At 38.5% G+C, this 23,051-nt stretch overlaps 1 protein-coding gene across 9 annotated transcripts in view; it reads right to left on the reverse strand.

Annotated features, from left to right (window-relative positions):
* Nucleotides 1-9,474: 9,474 nt before the first annotated feature.
* Nucleotides 9,475-23,051, reverse strand: part of LOC135215234 (uncharacterized) — a 186,887-nt gene continuing 173,310 nt past the window's right edge. For all 9 annotated transcript variants that reach the window (XM_064249743.1, XM_064249747.1, XM_064249742.1 and 6 more), the window contains 4 exons: nucleotides 15,839-16,173; nucleotides 15,142-15,287; nucleotides 13,291-13,594; nucleotides 9,475-10,573 (listed from right to left, as the gene is read on the reverse strand). In XM_064249743.1, the coding sequence (XP_064105813.1) occupies nucleotides 9,713-10,573; nucleotides 13,291-13,594; nucleotides 15,142-15,287; nucleotides 15,839-16,173 (1,646 nt within the window). In that variant the 3' untranslated portion in view covers nucleotides 9,475-9,712. The remainder of the gene's footprint in view (nucleotides 10,574-13,290; nucleotides 13,595-15,141; nucleotides 15,288-15,838; nucleotides 16,174-23,051) is intronic.

Consider the following 23,051-nt stretch of genomic DNA (forward strand, 5'->3'; position numbering starts at 1 on the left):
ATAGTAAAATTAGCGAGAAAGAAAAAGGGGGGAGAATAAGTTTAAATCAATGATGAAATGGAAAATATATTAGCAAAAGAAACTGGTAAAGAAAGGAGAGGTTCTGGGGAAAAGACAGCTATAAAATGCACGAAAACAGAGAAAAAACACACAGATATGGAATGAGGAGGAAAGAAAAGTACATGAAAGGTTTGGCACAGAAATATAAGGAGAGGGACTTATATGACAATAGATTCTCCAGAGAACTAAGACGCACCAGTCCCAATATAAATAAAACCTAAACGGAATAATGCCGGCGTGGAAGCTCAAACTAAACGAAGAAAAAGTAAAGAACTTATTGGAAAACTGAAGAAGAAGAGGGTAGTCGGACCAGGTGGCATAAACCAGGACTGCATAAAGTTTTAAGAAAAGAGGAAAAAAATAGAAATATTCTAACAAAGTGTTTGCAAAGGTAAGTGGGAAAAAATGTAATGGAAGCAATCAAAAGCAAATATGCTAAAATTAAAGGCAGTAAAGAAACTCACTGTAAAAGATCTGAAGCCCCATCAAGCATCTCATACAAAATATTCATGGAATTAATGATGAATCAGTTAAGAAAAAGTAATGAGGTAATACAAAATACACCTAGATGTCATCGAAGCAGTATCCGCTCAGTTACCTGAAGGAGATAAAACGAGAATAGACTTGGGGAGAGAAGTCACTGAAGCTTATTTAGTAGCAAATGGGATTAAACAAGGGTGTTAAGAGTCCGCAACAACATTCAAGACGATAACGTATGAATTTATAAATGAAATGGAGGAAATAGGATATGGTTTTATGGATGAGACTGTGAGCTTAGGATAGTTATTTTTATTATGCGAGATGTGGTCTAAAAATGAGCGAGGATTAAGACCAGTATAATAGTTAATAATATCAAACAGGAAATTAGAACAGATGGAGGGCATAAGAATAACGGGAGGGATGAGATATCTAAGAACTATAAAGGTTAATTAATGAATAAATAGATAAAAGCTTTAAGTAAATTATTAGAATAATAAGGAATACTGTTTTGGTCTAGTAATGCGTTGCATCTTCGTTTCAGCTTAAGAGGTTCCAATTGCACGACATCCCCAGGGAGCCTGTTCCATTGTCCAATGAATAAAGGACCTCTGGAGCCGATATGTTCGACAGTGAGTAACACACGTATACTCCAATTACCTCTCCTTTACGAAATCGAAAGCAACACTAAAATCTATCTCAATTATTATCTACACTCAAAACCCTTGTTAATAAGGTTCTCTTGCAAATAGCATGTCAAATTTAAAAGAACATTGCAGGCATAGGTAAATAACTAAAGGCCTCATATATGCATATTGACTATCAACTGACAATCCTTTAGATGAACCAAACAAAAACTTCTTTCAGTTTTCTTCTGACGATTGAAAAAGAAACCCACAAATTCAATTTGTAACTTGTTTACTTCTAAGTATTTGCATTAAGTTTTACTCCACACTCGAGTACTTTCAGGCCCTTCTGTGGCCCATTCTCAAGAGATGTTTGGGATGTTAGCCTGGGTCAAGGCCCAGCAGTCTTCTCTGGGCCTTGACCCAGGCTAACATCCCAAACATCTCTTGAGAATGGGCCACAGAAGGGCCTGAAAGTACTCGAGTGTGGAGTAAAACTTAATGTAAATACTTAGAAGTAAACAAGTTACAAATTGAATTTGTGGGTTTCTTTTTCAATCCTTTAGATTTTGTGTCGCTGTTCAGGTTCAGGATTGAGGTGCTGTGAGTTCCTTCACCCTCGTCAATGGGCTCTTTTAATTTCTTGTTTCATTCCACACATTGTGTAGTATTTCTTTCTCTTCCTCTACTTTTTCTTCATTCGACAGGAAGTTTCCTTCTATAGCTCTCTTATTTTTGGGAAGGCTGCTGTAAGTCTTTTGCGTTTCTTTCTTCGTTTAAGGCTTCACAGTTTTGTAAGAAGTGCATTAAATCTATTACTGTCCCACAGAGCGTGCTGTGAGTATCTATGTTTTTTTATGGGTAGGGAGTTCGTTCTACCTCGGTGAAGAGTATCTGCTGTCGTTCTATTATCATATACTCGAACCTCCCTTCTTTCAGTTTTTCACTCCCTATATAGAACTAAACTAGCCTACTTGGGATTCTAATCATGCCATTGACTTCAAGAGAGGCAAAGTTATATATAAGAGTGCGCATAGGACCACTACGAATACCACTTAAATGACACCTTTGAGGGGAATACTGGCATTATGAATAATTTACTTTTCAGTGAATAGATTTGTAAAAGAGCCAGAATTAAGAATTTCAGAAATGTGTACAGCTTTCTTCAATCTAGTAATGCAGATAACCACCCTTCGTCAGCTCCAGAGTCCGATCTACAAACCAGTTTTTTGGATAACGACCCTCAAGATTTCATTCAAGAAGAAGACCAGAGTTTTGTCGCCCCTCGAAGATCACAGAGAATTCCGCAAAGGAATACGACCCAATGACTTGTTCGCATATTGTAACCTTGTTTATCAATTTTGTTTGTTTGTATTTATTTCTATTCTTCACCAGTGTTGTGTCTCTCATTTAGTTGGTGATCAAGTCCACAGAAAGATAGACGAAGGCTCTACTCCTTGTATATATTTCTACAAATATATTTCGTCTTGATAAACAAAAATATTACTGTGGATCCTTCTACTGATTACTTTTAAGCACGATACGATGTTTTTATATAATATATATATATATTTTTCTTTCTATATATATATATATATATATATATATATATATATATAGCTTGATGATAAATAACAGTGCCAAGAAAATGAAACGGAATTATAAAACAACTCGTCCGGTATTCAACTAGCTATCATATAGTTTCATAGTAGGTACACAAAGTGGGTCATTAGCCATTTATTTTGTTTTGAGTGTAGTTTGTTTACCTTTCATATTATTTTCATTTTTATTTCTGTTTTTGTATGTTTTGCATTTTGTTTTAGTTTTTTCGTAATTTTTAATTTTTAGTTTGTATGTGATGTTAGTTTTATTTTATGTTTTTACTGAAGCTTTAATAAGACAATTCATTTTAACGTAATTTTTAGTGATTTCTTATCCTTGTCATTTTTTCAGCCTGAAGATGAGGTTTTAAAACCTCGAAAGCTCGTATAATAAAAGAATGTTGCTTCTCCTGGTCTTGGCACTGTTATTTATCATCAAGCTAAGATTTCCAAGTAGCTGCCCAATTACTGAGACTATATATATATATATATATATATATATATATATATATATATATATATATATATATATATATATATATATATATATAAAATGGGATGAGTCACCAGAGCAGAAAAATTACACACCATCAGTGTCAATAACCTAAATGTTGTGGCTCCGGTTTTGGTAAACCTAGATCAATCAATCATCAGCTGTTTCCTATTACTGATTCTGCACAATTATTAATATTAAAGCAGGCATTAGATTATGTTTTAGAATTTCTGTTGCACAAAATTTGCAGAATTAGCTGAATCAATTATATTATATGCCTTTCTAATTCGTCGAATGATTATTTTCTTTTCGATATTGTAGCACGATAAGACTAGGCCCATGTTCACCCTATGGCTAAAGTATATTGTGAAGTTGGAAGTTAAATATGGAATGCAGATCCCGTAGAGTCCACGGTCTACTGGTGGTCCATGAATAAATCTTAATGGTCCGCAGAAAAACTGGGACATTATTCAAGTTGTTATGTTTTCTTAATCCTCTTCAGGCAACCCTAATACAAATTGCACAGAAGACAAAGAGCCCAATGTTGCCAATTTAGCATTTTTAACACCAGATTTAGCATTTCAGGGTGATTTGGCACTGAAAATTTGGATCCAGCATTTAGCAGAAAAAAACAGCATTAACTAACTATCAGCATCATTAATTACAATAAATTAAACATTATAAATATGAATTTATCCTAATGTAGTATACATAAAATCCATATCAAATAAATGCATTTAGCTTTTTTAAAAAGTCATATTAGTGGTCCGGCAAATTTAGAATTATACATTTAGTGGTCCATGAAGTTCGAGAGGTTGCGACAGCTGCTAGACCAGTAGTTCCCAACCTTCTGTAGCTCGAGGCCTTTCAGAGGTCCCCGCCTCCCTTATTAGGGAACCATTGCTTGTCAGTTTTCCGTATTGAATTCAACGTCACTTTGACAAAACGTTGACCCCTGTATAAACTGAAAGTGGAAAATACCCGTCTTCAACCTTATATTGCTGCATCCAGCGTACAATGGATGACAATAAACGTAGGTGACAAAAAAGTATTTCCTAGTTTAACCAGACTATTGAGCTGGTTAATAACAGCTCTCCTAGGGCTGGCCCGAAGGATTAGATATTTTTTACGTGGCGAGGAATCAACTGGTTACCTAGCAACGGGACCTACAGCTTTATTGTGGGATCAGAACCACATTATATCGAGAAATTAATTTCTAATCACCAGAAATAAATTCCTCAGGATCCACGTTGGCAGAGCAGTGAATCGAACTCAGGACTACCGGGGAGCGGGTGGGGGCCCAGCACGCAAACCACTCGTCCAACGAGGAACTAACGTAGGTGACAAGTAGTTACAACATTTGCCTAATAAATATCTGAGGAAAAGGACACATTAACATAACCGAAACAAGCTAACAAGGTACACAATGGGGCATATAGAAAAGACAGATTTTTTAGCAAAAACAAAAAAATGCATTTGTAGGTTACACTTCACTCTTCTAAAGCACATTTTTTTGGCTACTGGAGTATCGATACCTCTGATAATAGGGCTGAGAGAGAGACCCAGTATTACAAAGCATTTTTTTTTTTTTTTTTTTTTTTTTTTTTTACAGTTTTTAATTATTTTTTTCCCCAACCATTGCGGCATCCCCAGTCGATCACATGGCGTAACCCGATTTGGTCGAGCTGTCATTTGAAAGCCAAGATTGCTCCTGTCAAGGGCAACAATTACTGAATAAAAGGTTCATCTTTCCATTGGCAGCGCTCGAAATTTTGGAAGCCAGTGGCACTCAGATTACCCTCAACAATGTTAAAGATACAAATTAAGAAAATAAATGACGTTCTTACCGGTGCTAAGGAGTGGATGACATTTAAATAGCTGAAATTAATTGAAAACAAACTGAATTTATGTAGGTAAGAAGGGAAATCGATTTAAGAAACCTTAGTGATTTTCGGCTACGTATAAGGTTGTGTAGTGCTGATCACCGACAAAGTACATGGCCCAGGTGTCTTACTAGGCTTTAATGTCCCTTGGCGCGCAAATAAAATTGTTGCAAGGGAATATTGCTTTTGGTAAAAAAAAAAATATCTTGATGAGTATTCTTTAAAAATCATGCGATTCGTCACGTCATAATTAGAGTAGACCACTGCAACTCTATCATACGCTGCCTAAAGGGCCCCATACACTGAACGATTGTCTGAACAACTGTCTGAACGATCCTCGTTATCGACCCACACACACACACTACTCATACAATATGAACGATCTCGGCACCGATTTCAGTCTGAACAAAGATTTTGTCTCGAGAAGACATGGCATCATCTCTAGAAGAGACACGCGCAATAGCGTTATATCGGCAGACAAACCCATACACTGAACGATCTGTGTATGACACACTTACTAAGTCGCAAGCCAGCAACCTGGTCGTGACAGGTTCCCGCTGAGATCGTTCAGACACGAAGCTCCGCCCACTTTTGCATTCAGACAAGCCCATACACTGTTTTTGCGAACGAAACAGACAGTCGTTCAGACAATCGTTTAGTGTATGAGGGCCTTAAGATGCAAAGTAAGGACGCTGCGAATTATATTAAACAGAACAAGATTAATAAAGGTTGTTGCGACAAGATTAATAAAGGATTCCCGTACACCTGTATGGTATGAGTTGCACTGGTTATCTGCCAAAACTAGACTAAAATCTGAATGACCCACCAAGCTATCAAGATGGTGTCTAAAATATTTGAAAGATTTTCTTCGTATAATGCAACCAAAATGTGGAGTGGAATCATGGAATCCGTGCAAGAATATGTATAGATGTCCTCAAGTTACTTGAGCAAGGTGCAATTCTAATGTCGGCTTAAGAGCCTTGACATTTGCCACTCCAAGACTCTACAATAAGCTCCCACATTATGTCAGGAGGACTGAAAATATTAAGACGTTAAAAAATTGGACTTTTTTCCGAGTATTGTGGCAGAGGATTTGGCAATTAATGATATGGTGTACGCCGTAGACAAAATCTCAGATGTCTCCGCATTTTTATGTATATGACGAGTCGAGTTTGCTGGTCTCGCAGAGCGCCTTCGGCAGAGTGGGGCCCTAGGAAAAAGAATCAACCGTAAACATAATCACACGTTTCCCTGGTTACCTTGGAACCTTGGTCACCTTTATATATAACTAAAGAGCCACTCATGTCCACTACAGTAGCATCTCTTTTACCTTTCAATTGCCTTCCTTACATCCTCAAGTCACTTACACAAGCATTCTATTGTTCATTTTTCTCCTTCCATTCTTACACCATTCAGATCTTCAAACTTTGACTGATACATACTCTCATAAACTGGATAGTTTCATGTCAAACTATTTTGTAGCGGGTGTGAGAGGTCGTTTGAAATCATTATTTTCATTGCTGGATTTATCGTGAACTATAAATTCTGTATTGTCATGTATTCATAAGTGGGTGGCTGGCCTAAAAAGATGGTTCACCCTAGTAATTTCTTGTTGATCTGCTTGTGCGTATGACGGCCACTTCAGACAATATGTACCCTCGCGTGCATACGCTGATTCAACTATATCACATAATTTCCTCTCTCTCTCTCTCGTTAGGATTGTATGGTTAGCACTACACGGTAATATAATCGAATCAGTAGTATTCATCATCATTACTATCACCTGAGTACATGGTTTAAAGTATACATCACAGGAAATGCTTCCTGGTGTCTAAAAGAAGTCCAAGACTCAGAAGAAAATTGGTTTGAGATCAACTGGGATTCAGGAACTCTTTGTTTACGTTTAGGAACTATTGGAGATATTCTGGTGTTCTGATACGTTCGCATTTAAGGATATCGGCTCGTTTGTTACGCTTTAAGATTTCAAGAAGTCTGCTGCCCCGTAGTGGGGTAGTGCCGTCAGTGCACCTCATGCGGTGCACTGTAGGCATTACTTAAGTTCTTTGCAGCGTGCCTTCGGCCCCTAGCTGCAACCCTTTCATTCCTTTTACTGTAAATCCGTTCATATTCTCTTTCTTCCATCTTACTTTCCACCCTTTACTAATAATTGATTCATTGTGCAACTTCGAGGTTTTCTTCCTGTTACACCTTTCAAACCTTTCATACTGTCTATTTCCGTTTCAGCGCTGAATGACCTCATAAGTCCCAGTGCTTGGCCTTTGGCCTAAATTTTATATTCCATTCGGGTATTTTTTTCAGGAATTTTGTATTGACACTTTTACATTTAGGAAGTTTGTTTTTGTGTCGCACTTTAATTTGATAAAATCTGTGAATTTAGGAAACTTGGCTTGACAAAGTCTGATTCTTCATAATACTCTGCTTTGGGACAATTTGCTTGTCACGTTTTTAAAGTCAGAAGATGTGTTGGTTTGTACTAATTTTGGGTTAGAAAGTATACTAGTTTGTGATGTTCTTCTTGTAAAGTTATTCTGATAGTTTGTGCGTTATTCACATTTACAGTTTTCATGTGATGCTTTTACCTCCATGCAATCTGTTAGTTTGTAGTTGCTTTGCCTTTACAAAATATCTGAAGTTGGATGCTTTGGCTTTCAAGATGTCTGAATGTATGAGTATTTTGTCTGAAAACTCTTCTGCTAAGAAAGTATGTCGGTTCTGTAGAGTTTTTTGCCTCAATAATGTTAATTTTGGATGGTTTTTGAAATGTGTTAGTTGGGAGGAATTTATTTTGTTATTCTAGGAAAGTTCTCTGCTAGTTCTAAGATGTATCATTTTTGTTGAAGTTTTTATGAAAAAAGTCGTTGATTCAGGGGAGGTTTTTGTTTCGTCTGGAAAGTTTTAGATCGTGATTTTTTTTTTTTCCAGAAAACCTGTTGGTTTGCGAGACCGTTTTCTGTTGTGGGCGAATTTTTATTTCGGCGAGTTGAGTCATCAGTGTTTTTGTTCGTATGGTGTTTTTATGTTGCACGGAACCAGAAGTTATTCAGCAACGGGACCAACGACTTTACGTGACTTCCGAACCACGTCGAGAGTGAATCTCTATCACCAGAAATACACATCTCTCACTCCTCAATGGAATGGCCGAGAATCGAACTCGCGCGACCACCGAGATGGGACGCCAACGCCATACCAACCTCGCCATTGAGGCGCTTAGTCATCAGTGCTGATGCTCTTTTGTCGGTTCTGAACGACTTGCCAAGATATGAAAGGTGAGGTAACGGACAATCAAACAGTGATTCTGAGCTTTAAAGCTTCCTGTCTCTACAGGAAGCTTTAAAGCTGTGGTTTTTAACCTCGGGGGGGCGGGGGGGGCGTCAGCAATTTCCAGGGGGGGCGCGAGCCATAGGAAAAAAAAAGTCTAATTATATTCGTTAATCTCTTAACAAGAGTGAGGAACAAATATTCAGAATTTTATGAAAAAATGCAAAAGTATCGTCTTATAACGTTACTTTCTTTGAGTCTACTACTCTAGCTAGGCTCGTTGGGCTGACCATGTTCTGTAATTAGTGACCTCTCTTCCTATCCCTCGAAACCCCTTCCCTTTCTCGTTTTTTTTTTTGCCTTTAAATCTGGGGGGGGGGGGGGGGGGGGGGTGGATTTTACTCATAGATGCAAGGGGGCGTGAAATAAAGGCCCAAGTCTTAGAAGGTACGGTTTATAAAAAGTCTGCAAATTTTTTGCTTGTTTGTATGGTGTTTTTACGTTGGATGGAACCAGTGGTTATTTAGCAACGGGACCAACGGCTGTACGTGACTTCCGAACCACGTCGAGAGTGAACTTCTATCACCAGAAATTCACATCTCGTACTCCTCAATAGAATGGCCGAGAATCGAACCCGCGACCACCGAGGTGAGAAGCAAACACCAAACCAACCACGCCACTGAGGCGCTTCTGCACATTTTTAAGTTATTCTGGTGTGCCATCTGCCTTGTTTAGGGGCATGTCTGTCATTATCCAGCAGAAAAGTCCTTCAGCTCAATTATATTTCACTCTTTGTACTACAAGAGCAGTTCTGGGCTTATTCTTTACGGCTTCCTTTTTTTTTTTTTGTCGAATTAGCTACTGCATAACCAGTAGTGACCCCTTAATATAATAGAAAATAAAAAGGGGCTCTGAACGAGGTCATTTGTAATCAGTTTACAAGACTATTATCTCTTTAGCAAAAAAAAAAAAAAATTGTATAATTAATATTTTCATATCATCATAAATTGGAGATATGGATGGTACAAATCACGTTAATGTAGAAAATGTCAAACTTTCTCATGAAAACATTTATTATAGAAACTGAGAATATTTAAAAACAAAAATCTATCGATCACTTTGGAAAGTTATACCAACGGTCACTGCTATATACAAATGTGTGGCTTAATTACTTTTTTTTATTGTTACAATAAAAGATCAACTTTTCACAACAGTCCTCACGATAGGATATCACTCGAACGATAATAATGACGATACTGAAGTTCTCAATAGGATTTGTTTATAGGTCATAGATTAGGGCACCGGGTGATGCAGAAACAGAGCCTCTCTTGGAAGTCCGAAGGACCTCGATGTGGACAACGTAGACAAGGTGTCTCGGCTTTGATTCTGTAAGAAATAGGCCAGGTAATGTAGGTTCACGTGATCACACTCCACGCTGACGGGGAGGGTGTGAGGCCTAACTGGCGGGAGGGGACGAGGCCGCAGAGGGTGTTGAGGCTGTGGGATTTGAATGAGTCCCGGCGGAGGCTGGATCCGCAGGTCTGTGTTGCTTGCGAGGAAGCTGCGATAGCAATGTTGCTGGAATTCTTCTGGGACGAAGCCAACACTGGGCTCAGCTGGTAAGTTGCCCCAAAGCATGGACCTGTACTGAAAGTGTAAATTGCAGTCTGCTCTGCTTTTCTGCAGTGGAGGTGGTGGATGGTGGCTCGTGTCTATCATGGGCACTAAACTCTTGTACGGTGGAATGGGAGAGGTACCGAAATTCATTGGAATGGCGGTGCTATGAAAACTCCTGCTGGCCTCTGGTGGAACTGGTGGCTCCAACCTTCCTGTCATGGTCCGGTGGTGATGATGATGATGATGATCTTTCATGAAGTCCAAGTGGCCGAATAAATTCTCTTCTCTTGTTTGAACTCTGGAGTTCTGTTTCAAAAACTCTTCCCTTTCTCTTTTGAGGTTCAACCAGGCTGGTTCTATTTCCATTTGTGGGACGTTTGTTACAACCCTATTTGGAGGCAAAGGATTCGGAGGAGGAGGTGAAGGGTAGCAGCTTGTTTTGGTTCGAGAAGTTGCAGCAGGTGGAGGTACGTTGGTGAGGGGAGGCGCTGGCGGTCTTGGACTGTACCTTGTTGGCGAACACTCTGGAAGTGGTTCCTGCAAGAGGAAAAACAACATGATTATTTTGTTAATTCAGTGTCTCCACACTGAAGACGAATAATATTCGCTGCAGATAAAGCCACGAAAGATAATTGCTTATGAATTCCAGGTGGCAGATTCAGTACATTTTATGGTTACAGAAATCATGATTAAAAACAATTTTGATTTACTTTAAACTAATAATCAACCTTACATTGCTATACCAAGGTGAGGGGTATCCTTGAATTGTAAACAAGATTGACTGTAGAATGCAGTGATGTACAAAAGTAAGGAGATGCTAATCGATGTGATGTAGTTTCTATAAATTATACTGTGGAGTTTATCAAGATTTATCTCGAATAGATTCGTTTGACATGAAAGCAATGGCGTCACTTTACATTCCTTGCAGGAATGTCTTTCTCTATTTCCCTTCCACGTTCGCTGCAGCATGGATGAGCATTGATGTTGTAACGGTATCCTATTCAACCAATCAGTCTTTCTCTTGTGGATTATTTATAGAATTAATATGAGCAACATCATCGTTTCCAGAGGGGAATTCTCAGAGGCTCCCAATTAATTTTTCTTACAAGGAAGTCTGCATATAAGGACGTTGCTTTTGAATTCGTTGCAGTTGTTAATAGAAATCAGGGTGTTTTTTTTATTAAAATTTAAAGCATATTTTACATTTCATGTGGTATTTCCTCACATACGTATATGTTGCATAGGTGGCTGGAAATGAAAAGGTTATTTTAGATATCCTAAGAGATTCGTGATTTCTAGTCTTCTGTAAAAAAAAAAAAAACTACTGAGGCTTGAGGACTGCAAATTGGTATTTTGATGATCCACTCTCCAAACATCAAACAAACCAAATTGCAACTTTCTAGCCGCCGGCAGTTTTTAATTTATTTAAGATTAAAGTTAGCCATGGATCGTGCATCTGGCAGCGCTTTCGGGAGCCATAGGACGCACCCTCACTCTACCGCATCTGGTGAGGGACTAGAGAGCTGCCGGTCATAGTTGATGGTTTTATACAGCATCATACGTTGTACAGAAAACTCGACTTCGCAGAAGAAACTTCGGCACATTTTTTATTTGGTTTTGTTTAGTTCTGTTTTACTCGAAGAAAACTATAACTTCAGTTGCCCTTGTTAGATGACGAGGGAGCTCTAGTACTTAAAGTTCCAGTTTCCCAAGAATTTGCGTAAATTTTACTTTTTAACTGTGTTGGCAGTCAGCGTATTTTTCAGTATATACATATATATAGTTCAGAGGCAATATTAGGGTGCCCTCAAGGGTCATACTGTTATGCTATCCATACGACCTATATGCTAATTCAGTTATCTTTACCAATCAAGTTCTTTAGCCTTCTTTTTTTTTTTTATAATAGTTTAGTTATTAAAGGATGTTGAAAAGATTTCGTGTCAGTGTTTGGTAACGTATACAAGAAGAATGTATTGAATGTTGGCGAATACAAATCCTTACAAGGTATTTGAATTTCATCCAAATTGAAAATCATTTCGACAACGTTGCGTGGACGAACACAGAATTTAATCATGGTCGCCACCAGGTTTCGGATGCTGATGAAGAGCGTAACTAAGTCTTCTATGTTATCTCGTGTACCAAGATCTGGAAGCATCTCCTGTTCGATGACAAATACTTTGGAAGGTTCAGTATTCAATTTTTTTTTTCTGGTTGGCGTAGCAGTTTGGAATCTGCACCAAAATTCTGATCTTTCCTAGAGATTGACCCCCGAGGGTTTTAACCCGGTATGTATCCACCTTTGAGTCGTGTTAAGTAGTACAAGTCCGTTGGGGATGACCGTAAAAACATAAGATAATGACTCCCAAGAAACCCTAGTCCTATACTCTGTTTTTTTCCATCTGTCCATCCGCCTGTGGTGTTTTTGTATGGTAACACTGCGTCCCGGGCTTTAGACAGTTACATTCAGCTTACATTCAACGATTATAATAATATCCTATTTCGAATATTAACCATGTAATTCGCATACAGTAAATTATTAAAACTTTTCAGTTGCAAATGTACACCCAGATATCCTTTTATTACCTTAAAACTTACACATAGCGTAACTATCTAAAGCCCGGACGCAGTGTTACCATACAAAAACACCACAGGCGGATGGACAGATGAAAAAAAAAACAGAGTATAGATACCTAGATAATGACCCTCGAACTTTGTTGGGGGTCACTATCTAGAAAAAATCCCAAAATTTAGCACAGAGTTCTTTCATGTGTTCCCAAACAGGCCCGTACCTGGGGGTTGTCGTGGTGGGGGTTGGAGGGTTGGGGAGGGGTTCGAACGAATCCCGCCCACCTCCCCAAAAAATTTATTCTGGAAGGTCATATTTTCTGTAACTATCCTTTTTCATGGCACTCTACTTACAAAGTAATAAATAACAATCTTCTGTCTGTTTAGCAAGCCATTTTTTTTTTAATTTTGCTATTAATTCTATTTTTATTTTGGCAAGCCTTTCTTTATAAGTTTTGTTATTAAACATTAACATCATTCTTAAGTAATAATAGAAATAAGATATATACCTATATATGCAATTACATTTATAGAAGAAAAGGTCCAATTTTGGGAACAAAGAGCCCCTCTTCACCCCTCCACCACCAAAAAAAAAAAAAAAAAAAAAAAAACCCTGGGTAAGGGTCTGTCAAATTATTTACCCTGCAGCAGAGTTTTCCAGAAGCAACTCATCTGTGCCTCCTACTTACCAGAGGGGGCATATCCATGGGAACTGGAGAAGATGCTGTATCCTTACTCCTGATCTCAGCTGGCGCTGCAGGAGTGACTGGATTGGGTGGGGCGACCTCCGGTTTGAGGGACAGGGACCCCCCCGAGGTGGAGGATGAAGAAGAATCGGGGGAGGGCGAAGAGGACGCGTCTGACGACGAGGAAGACGCATTTGGGTCGTCCGTCGTCTGCTGGATGTCCTGAAGCCCCAGGGATTCTAGCTCGGCTGTGGCTTTGGTCACGTATTCCCACACTTCGTTGTGCTGTTTGCTCGTCACTTGAGACCTGCGCAATACAGAGACAATTTCGTTTTTACTGCAATAGGTCGACAGACATTTGAATAAGATTTACTATGAATATTTAATGTTCCGGAAAAAAAACTTCTCAGTCATTGTTGGTGTGATATTACTCATGAAATGCAGTCTATATTAATCTATCTCTATGCGTGGAACATCTCATTTTGAATCCTACGTGCAATTGGTACGTGATGTTTATCAAGCACCTGTCATTACCACACCAAAAATATATATAGATATATTCATAAGACTGAAAATAATATTAGACGGTACAGAACACTTGGGAGTGGCGGGTAAATATTAGAAATACCTGGCAAAATAGTTTAATGCGACTGGAAATATGTATTCAGCATCTAAGATGCAATATTTGAAATGATACAATAGTACGTTTTTAGAGAACAAGCCACAGAAGTGCATTACTGTACGACCTCAGTTGACTGAAATTGCTTTGAAATATTGTATCAGGTTCTTTACCCAACTGCATCTTAAAATTGATAGCAAAAGCTATCTGTTTATGGGACGTTATTTGTGGTGCTTCCCCCAACGTTCATTATTACATTGTTCATGTTCTGCAAGGAAGTTCAGACTAATCTTGTAAAGCAAACTGAAGGTAAGTGAAGCATGCGAAACTTTACATAGTGTGGCTAAGATTGCATTTACTTCTATTTGATTCTAGAGCAAGAGAAACTGTGATGAACATTTTAATATTAATAAGAGAATGTAGTGGTTTCATATTACTAAGGGGCTCTCATATGAGGGTATAGTAATATGACGAGAACTGATTTTCATAGGCATAGGGCGCTGCCTCATAGACTGTGATGCAATTAATTTTTTTTCTGGGGGGAGGGGGGAACCTGCGAAGGGATTACGTTTCCGAGTACCTGTATCAGAGGATACTCGTTGTCCGGGAAAAGTATATCTCAGCTTAGTGTCAGATACAACACTTATACATATAAATATATGTATGTCTATGTAGATATAGATATACATAATAATTATATATGTTTTTGAATATATCTAACATATATAATATATTTTATATTATATATATATAAATATAGGTTATATATAGATAATAAAAAAAGGCCACGACGTGGATATTAATTCTTTCATGCAACCTCAGAGTGAGTTTTAATAGTATGATAAAATGTGTCCACACCAAATGATTTGGTATGGCAAGATAAGTGATCTGCAACTTTAAAATAAATAAATTAATAATAAAGATATATATATAGTAATATATACATAGAGACATATATATATATATTAATATATATATAGATATATATATATATATATTGCAGATCACGTTATCTTGCCATACGAAATCATTAAACAAGGGCAAATTTGATCATAGTATTAAAACTCCCTCTGAGGTTTCATGAATGAAGTAACTTCCATGATCGGTGGCCTTATGTTGTCGTTGTGACACCAGACAACTGAATGCTAAAAAAAAAAAAAAAAAAAAAAAAAATTGCCAAAAATAGAACCTTCCGGATGAGACGAATGGCGTAACTAACTAACTAAATAACTAACCTTCTGACTCTCTGTTGGAGCCTCATGATGTAGCGTCGCTTTCTGGTAAGACTGCAGAGTTCGCAGAGGCAGTCTTGGTAAGGGCAGGCGTTCTTGTGCGCCCTCTTGCTCATGATCTCGCCGTGGTTCCGACACATGTCGCATTTCTGCACGGAAGTCGTTTGAGGTTAATGAATGGGAACCGTCAAACTTGACAAATGGGAGATGGCGAAAATGCCTAGGAGGGGGACACATGTATAATGAGCTTAAGTGTGGTCATCTTCGTTGCCATATATGAGAAAAGCTATAGTAGATTCACATCAACCGTGCATGTGATATGTCTAGGTCAGTCCCTCACGATGCTCCTGATTGGCTGTTGATAAGCTAATCCCAGGGTTGGAAACTCTCAGTCTCTCTCGAGAGTTCACATAGGCAGGATTTATGCTCCACCTCTCCTGAGGGATACATCCTGCCTATGTGAACTCTCGAGAGAGACTGAGAGTTTCCAGCCCTGTGATTGGCTTATTAACAGCCAATCAGGAGCGTCGTAAGGGACTGGCCTAGACATCAGATGCACGATTGATGTGAATCTACTATAGTTCCAGGCTGAATCCCATAGGACAGAATACGCTAGGAATTTTGGAAACAGTGTATGTAAGTATTGATGCCAGAATCAGCACCTGCCCTAATGAAAACATAGATCTAGGTTCAAACAAACCTGCAGTTTCGTGCTACTGGTTCCGTTTGCCGCCCCGCTGGAATCTGTAGTATGTTCTCCACCTGCAGGCTCGCCCGCTCCACCTCCTGCTCCTGCTCCCGTTGCGTCTGCAGCGGCGGCGTTCTGCCTCCTCTTCGAGTCCTTGAGGTGCCTCCAGAGCCTCTGCTGGTGCCTCATGATCAGCCTCGAGAGTCTGGTCAGCTTGCAGAGGAGGCAGACGCAGTGCTCGTGGTCGCATTTGTGGTTGGTTTTGCGGCTTTTCTTGCCGTGGTTCTTGCAGTAGGTGCAGTGCTGCTTTCTCTTGCCTTTGCCTTCGCTCTCGTAGCCTCCGCACTCTGCAATGATTAGGATTTTAGATTAGAGATGGTATGGGCTCATCGGGTATAAATATGTAATGTAGAGAAACCGGGGGTGGACACCACCGATGATGAGATGGAAATATAACGTGTTTAGAGGTCTAATAGAACTGGGAATGGTCGATCCTGAGAATAACTGGAGAGATGCATCACTCAACAGGGCAATGTGGTGTCATGATTCATCCACTAAACTCAACATAATCGAACGGAGTCAAATCTGTACTGGTAATCTTTTGGACTGTTAACTAGTGTGACGTCATTCCCCCTTCGAGAGCTATCCAATCACAAGCGTGCACTGGGCGGGGCTTAGCTGCAAAGCTAGGCGGACTCTGCTATAAGAAAACTATGAATGGAGGATCCTGAGAATAGCTGGAGAGATGTGGTATTTAACAGGAGGAATGTGGAGAGGTAGGTATACGGTGTACGAGAGCCACTTGAGAGAGTAAGTGATCGAGGGAAAAATCTTAAATGAATTATCATTACATAATTTCTACTTCATTCTTATTCAGTAACCTTACTCGGTCATCTCGTCTTTCCTTTCCTAAAAGCTAAATTGTGGAGGGTACACAAAAGCCTAATAAGCAGCACGTTTGCACAGAGAGAGATGGAAAAATTACACTACGAGTTTGAGTAGAAAAGTTTATGTTGATGTGTCGATTTGCAGCATAAAAGTACCTAGGGAGTATCGTTCACTTTATATTTTTCAAAATGAGATCTACATATACATTGCCTGGAAACAGGATAGACGGAAGCCTGTGGGAATACCCACACAAATGACAGATAAGCTCATTGGAGGTGGTCAAATCCATGTTTTATTTACTGAGTTATGGTTTTTCTCATTTTATCATTGACAGAACCCTCTTATAGATTGAAATGTACACAATTATTTTAGTGAATTTTGTTTTCTTCAAGCTTTTCATGTTTGCTTGGACTCATATATGAAGAAAGCTCTTTATCGTAAGATGTTATTATGGACTGTTGTTTTACTGTGAAATGTAGGGATTAGTGTTCCATTGTTTTTGGCCTTATTGTCATAAATTGGTCCGTAATCTTTGTTCTATTTCTCTCTGGAAATGGCAATGCCAGTCATTCATTTCTGCAAACTTTATAATAAAATAATTTTTTTTATTCTTAATGTTTTTCCAAAAATACTAAATGCAAACAAACTGTGGAACTCATCAACTCTCTTGGAACAATACGGCTTAGCAACTGTCTCTTTCCATCTACTGACCTATTGTTTTTATTTATTTATTAATTAAAAAAAAGAACGCAAGTTGCATGAAAACAAGTTTCTCCTCTCAGTAAAGACTGGATATAATGAATGTCGAAGTTAAGGTGGAAAGATAAATTATGGAATGACATGAAGGAAAAGGGTCTAAGAGAACAAGATGTACAGGACAGAGGAAGATGGAGAAAGCTGACTAGAAACAGCGACCCCATTATAGAAATGGGAAAAGCTGAAGGCAAAGAAGAAGAAGAAGAAAAAGTTAATGATATGGCAAAACTGCATTTTCTTTTTCTCTGGCTTTCTCAAATTATTATATGCGAGAACGCGCTGACGTCTCTATGCATCATGTTATTGCCTGTATGTGCTTAACCCATAATCATTCATATATGAATGTATGTATGTACAAGCACATTGATTTGAGGGGGTGCTTATAAATATATATATATATATATATATATATATATATATATATATATATGTATATGTGTGTGTGTGTAAATAGATTCCTCTGTTAAAAAACAGGATACGTCTCAAGTATAAAGGGCCCAATTAAAACACTGTGGTTTAACGCTGAGGACTATATTTCGGTGGACTAACTCCCACCCTTATCAAGTGGTAAAAAACATTATATATATATATATATATATATATATATATATATATACATATACATATATATATATATATATATTATATATATATATATATATATATATATATATATATATATATATATATATATATATATATATGAGAGAAGAGAGAGAGAGAGAGAGAGAGAGAGAGAGAGAGCTGTTTTACAGCAAAGGGAAACGAAGCAGTTACCAGAGACCTTTATGTACAGGAAAGGGCAGCCAAGAGCAGTTGCCGAAGGAGCATGAAATTAACTCGACTGGTCATGTGGCCATTATCCTGTAAAACTGGCGATGAACCTGATTGGCGAAGATGATTATTTTTGACGCTGCCTCCCTCCCTCCAATCAAGGCGTCTTTGACCTCGTCCCACCCACGCCTAATCCTTAAACGGCCAATTTAACCCTTCTCGCTCCTCCCCGCTGCTTAAGCCCTCACTCCCCCCCACCCCGGCAACCATCCCTTTACCTCAGATTCCTTTCATGAACTTTGAGCAGGTTGCTGTGGAGAGCTAAGCACAAAGATCTTGATTTTCCTTAATTTCAAATGCAACGAGCAAGCAAAGCTGACCCCCGACAACATGGGGGAGGGGGGGGGCCCTGTTCCGGGGACTGAGCACCCCTAAAGTCTGCAACAACAACGATAAAAATGAAGCTTAGATTTAGTCCAGCAAAAGAACCCTAATAACTAGAGGAAGTTAAAAGAGCAAACACTCCCAGACACAACAAGGATAATGGAGGCTTTATCCACAATCAAAACAAACAACTTCAGCGAGAGAAGGATGGAAGTTTAAAAAAAAAAGAAAAGAAAAAAAAAAAAAAACACCACCGAGACACAACATCGTCACTATAGGGGCTCGGCAACAGCCATGTCTGTCGGTTATGTTTTGCTTCGAACGGAATTTCGTGTTGTTACTGTCCGGAATTCCAAGCTTAATTAATGGTAGTTAATCTTTTATGATGCATCTTTGCTCCATCACATTTTACCTCGCTGTCACATTCTAGTCCAGTTCATTTTGTTTTTATTGTTCAGTGAATGGCATTCGCACTATCAAAGGCATTCCTATCTTCCGCGTCAAAAAAAAAAAAAAAGCCTTACCCTGTAGGGGCTTAGCTCCGTCAGTGCACCTCATGCGGTGCACTGTGAGCATTACTCGCGTTCTTCCGGCCCCTAACTTCAACCCATTTCATTCCTTTAACAGTACCTCCGTTCATATTCTCCTTCAGCTTAATTTCCATCCTCTCCAAACAATTGTTTCATAGCGCAAGTATGAGGTTTTCCTCCCGTTACACTTTTAAAGCCTTCTTTCTCTCTATTTCCCTTCCAGCTCTGAATGACCTCGTAGGCTCGAGGGCTTGGTCTTTGTCCTGATTTTGATGATCCGTTCCATTGCAAATACGAGCCTTATCAAGAGGCTCTTGTTCCTCCTCTCAAAGCCGCGCCAATGTAGCTCGGTCGGGTGAGGGGGCTGAAGTCATAAAGCCTGATGGTAGGGGGCGGGGGCGAGAAGCAAATTCCAGAGATGTAAAAAAAATACTAGTATTGCACCAGCCCTGTCTTTTTTTTTTTATTTGCTATGCCCCTAGGTTAAGTTAGGTTAGTTACCAGAAGTATTTAATTAGGTAATTTGCGAGTGAGAAACGTCATGAGATTACTTTCATGAAGATTCTATGGTTAGTTTTTGATATATGGCATCCTGTATTTTTCAAGAAGGTTCCAGTACTCGGTTACAGTTCGGGAATATGCGGCCCGGGGGTGGGGGGGGGGCGGGCGGTGTGGCACCTGAGGTTGAGGTCATTGAATTAAGTGATTTTTGGCATTTTTTTAACTCAGTAATTTGAGTAACTAGGTGTCTTACTAGAAACTATGCAAAACTGATCAAGCTGGATATATAACAGAGTGTAGTAAGGCTAGGCTGAAATTGAATTATACAGTAAACCTAGTTGTATGGAGATACGATGTTGTGCTGAAGCAAAGGCTCTTTATTTTCATTGCGATTATTGTATGAATTCTTTCTTGATTCGTGGTGATGGCGAGGTGAGTTATCATGATGGTGAACACATTACACTAAGCTTACTGAACTCGTTTTCATTGGCAGAGATACTTAAAAGAGATTTGAGAACGAATCTTACTGAGATTCACGAAGGACACCAACATTTCCCTGACCAGAATCTGATGGTGACCTGACACCTTCCGAAAAGCTAAATCGGTTCTGGGTTACCACCAGGACGTAACCAGAATGTTATATTTACAAGTATATAACATTTTACAGATGCAGGGATGGCTCAAAGGTGGTGGGTAACCCCGCCACCAATGTTCCTGACTGAGTTGGACAGTCAAAAATGGCCAACGTTAACATTTAGATTTAATTTAATTTCACTGTGTGAATCCAAACTTATTATATTAATGTTGATGCTAAACTATTTGTATTATGAAAGCAGAATGATATTAAGACAAAAGTATTGTATTTATTTTTCTTCTTTTCAGGTACTCAGATGTCATAACATTATTCATTCATCCTACGTATACATATTTATTTTAAATTTTGTAGTCAATATTCTGTGGTTAATAAAAATTACTTTATGTTTAATATGTGTTTTCCTTTAGTTTTTTACAACACCAAACAGTTCTTGGCAGGTCAAACATTAATAAAAGAATTCGAGTTGTCAAACCTAGACATTGACCAATTCGAGTTAGTCAAATTTGCTTTAATCCCACACAATCACATACCCTTGGAGCCATCCAGATGTGCCCATTCTCAAATCCCAATAGAACCGCTCTTAACCTGATTTCATATCGCTGTGAATGACCTGATTTTTGATAAATTACTTGTTTACCTCGTCTTAAGACATAAGGGTGAATGTTCTTTTTACTGGGGAAAGACAATACGCAACGCTCGAGAGATAGGGGTTTTGTTGTATAGCACAGGGTGTCCATAAAGTCAAGTACCATTACAAGTATTTATGGCCTGTAATGGTACTGGGACTTTATGGACACCCTGTATTCCAGTTTGTATATACTACAACTAAAGAGGATATCCTTGTAAATGACTCTAATAAGCATTCTTGTGATAAACATGATTTTTATGCCGTTATTTGTACTTCTGTTTAAGAATTATATGACACATTTGTAATGATGATTCTTTTCTTTTTTTCGGTTTCATAAAGTGTTGGTTTTTATGGTTGATGATTGCTAGAAAAATGGAGAGTCTTAAAAGTCAGATGAATTATTAGTCCTTGGAATAATTCTAGATAATAGTGGTATAAGATACACACGAAATGAAGTTACAACGAGTTGACTGTCGAAATGGTAATAGATAAATGAATAGATAAATAGACAGGATATCACCACATCATTTGCCGGGCCACGCAGCCTAAAATATGATACTCCTTTGCCAAGTTACCGATAGCCACACAGAACGTCTCTTTGCTTTTTAAACTTTGTGTTTACTCTTTTTGTTTTTAATTTAAAGGAAGAAAGAAAAAAGTAAAGGATGATAAACAGATACGGTGATGAGTTCTTTATAAAACAGCGGATCGATCTTTAGAAGTATGAAACCATAGGTGGTTAGGACAGGGTTCAAATATGTCGTCATGAGAGCCTCATATTTCATAACCCTTCATAAAAATATGTTCGGAATGATCGTGAGCCTTCATCCAGTACCTCAGAAAGCATCCGAACGGTTGTACTCTCTCTCTCTCTCTCTCTCTCTCTCTCTCTCTCTCTCTCTCTCTCTCTCTCTCTCTGTGTTTTTCACATTTTATCGTTATGGATTTATTTGAAGTTTTAACATCCATTAATATTTATTTATTGACACCATCTTCGTACTTTTTTTTACCATTATTTGCAAACACGTTCTTGAACTATTCGCAGCCTGTAAAAATATGTTAATATTAAGGCCATAGTAAGAAAATTGTACCGTTACCCAAATAGAATTGTGGATAAACCACACTTTACATTATTTATTTTTAATACTTAACTTTCTAAACTTCTCCCTACCATGGTTAGCTAGCTAACTGCTCTCACTCTTATTTCACCCATCTTACATATCAGCTTAAAAAAAAATGTGTAACAGTACAAACGGCTATCAAATAGCGAGTTCTTCCCCGTTCAGCCCAACCACTTTTACTGCTCCTGTTACGGGCAGTGTTTTCTGGATGCCCTCAGCGTCGATCAAATCAATTCGTCTTAGGAGTCACAGTCACGAACACCTTTTATTTGTGTGTTTATGGCGGCGGGGGGCCTTTACGCCGATTGCACTGGTAGTGAAAAACAGGTCCTTGAAAGAGTCCTGTTCAACAGAGAGCAGAAAGAATCCTTGAGGAGTTCGATTTCTGGGTTAAGGATACGGAAAAGCTTGCTCATGGTTTGAATGATCAAGGCAGTAAATGTGCCCAGGAGACCTACACATAAGCTACACTCCCTCTCCCTCCCTCTGTTTTTTGTATTTGGTTGCCAGCTGTGCATTGGTATTTTCATAAATTGGGATAAATATGCTCCCTTCCTCAGTGGAGATTCTATCACAAACATCAAGCAAGAAACTGAGTCTAGTCCACGAATGGCTTAATGGCTCTAGTAATCATCATATCGAATCGATATGCATTTTTTTTAAATTCTGGACGTGGTTACACATTGTCTCACTGGCAGTAATGTAGTTGTTGAAGTAATAGCTGTAGTGGCTATTTTATCAATAGTGTTTAAAAAGAGAGGGATGAAATTGAATGTGTTCCTAGTTTATTTTCTTTCTTTTTTTTAAATCTTGAGACTCGCTTGTGGATGTTTACGTAATTATTTTATTGCTGAACAAGCGAGGTCGTCCATTAGCTTCTGTCTGTCGCTACCAAAGTCAGGGAGTTTTATCGAGAAATTTTCGACTTAGGTTCCATTTATTCGCGAATGTTCTTTGATGACGTTTTGCAGGATGAAGGACAAAAGGTGTTTTTAACGTTCATTTCCTCTTTGATTAAAGGCTAAACCATTTCTTTCCAAAACCATTT

This window comes from Macrobrachium nipponense, chromosome 5, assembly GCF_015104395.2.
Source record: "Macrobrachium nipponense isolate FS-2020 chromosome 5, ASM1510439v2, whole genome shotgun sequence".
NCBI classification, from domain to species: Eukaryota; Metazoa; Arthropoda; class Malacostraca; order Decapoda; family Palaemonidae; genus Macrobrachium; species Macrobrachium nipponense.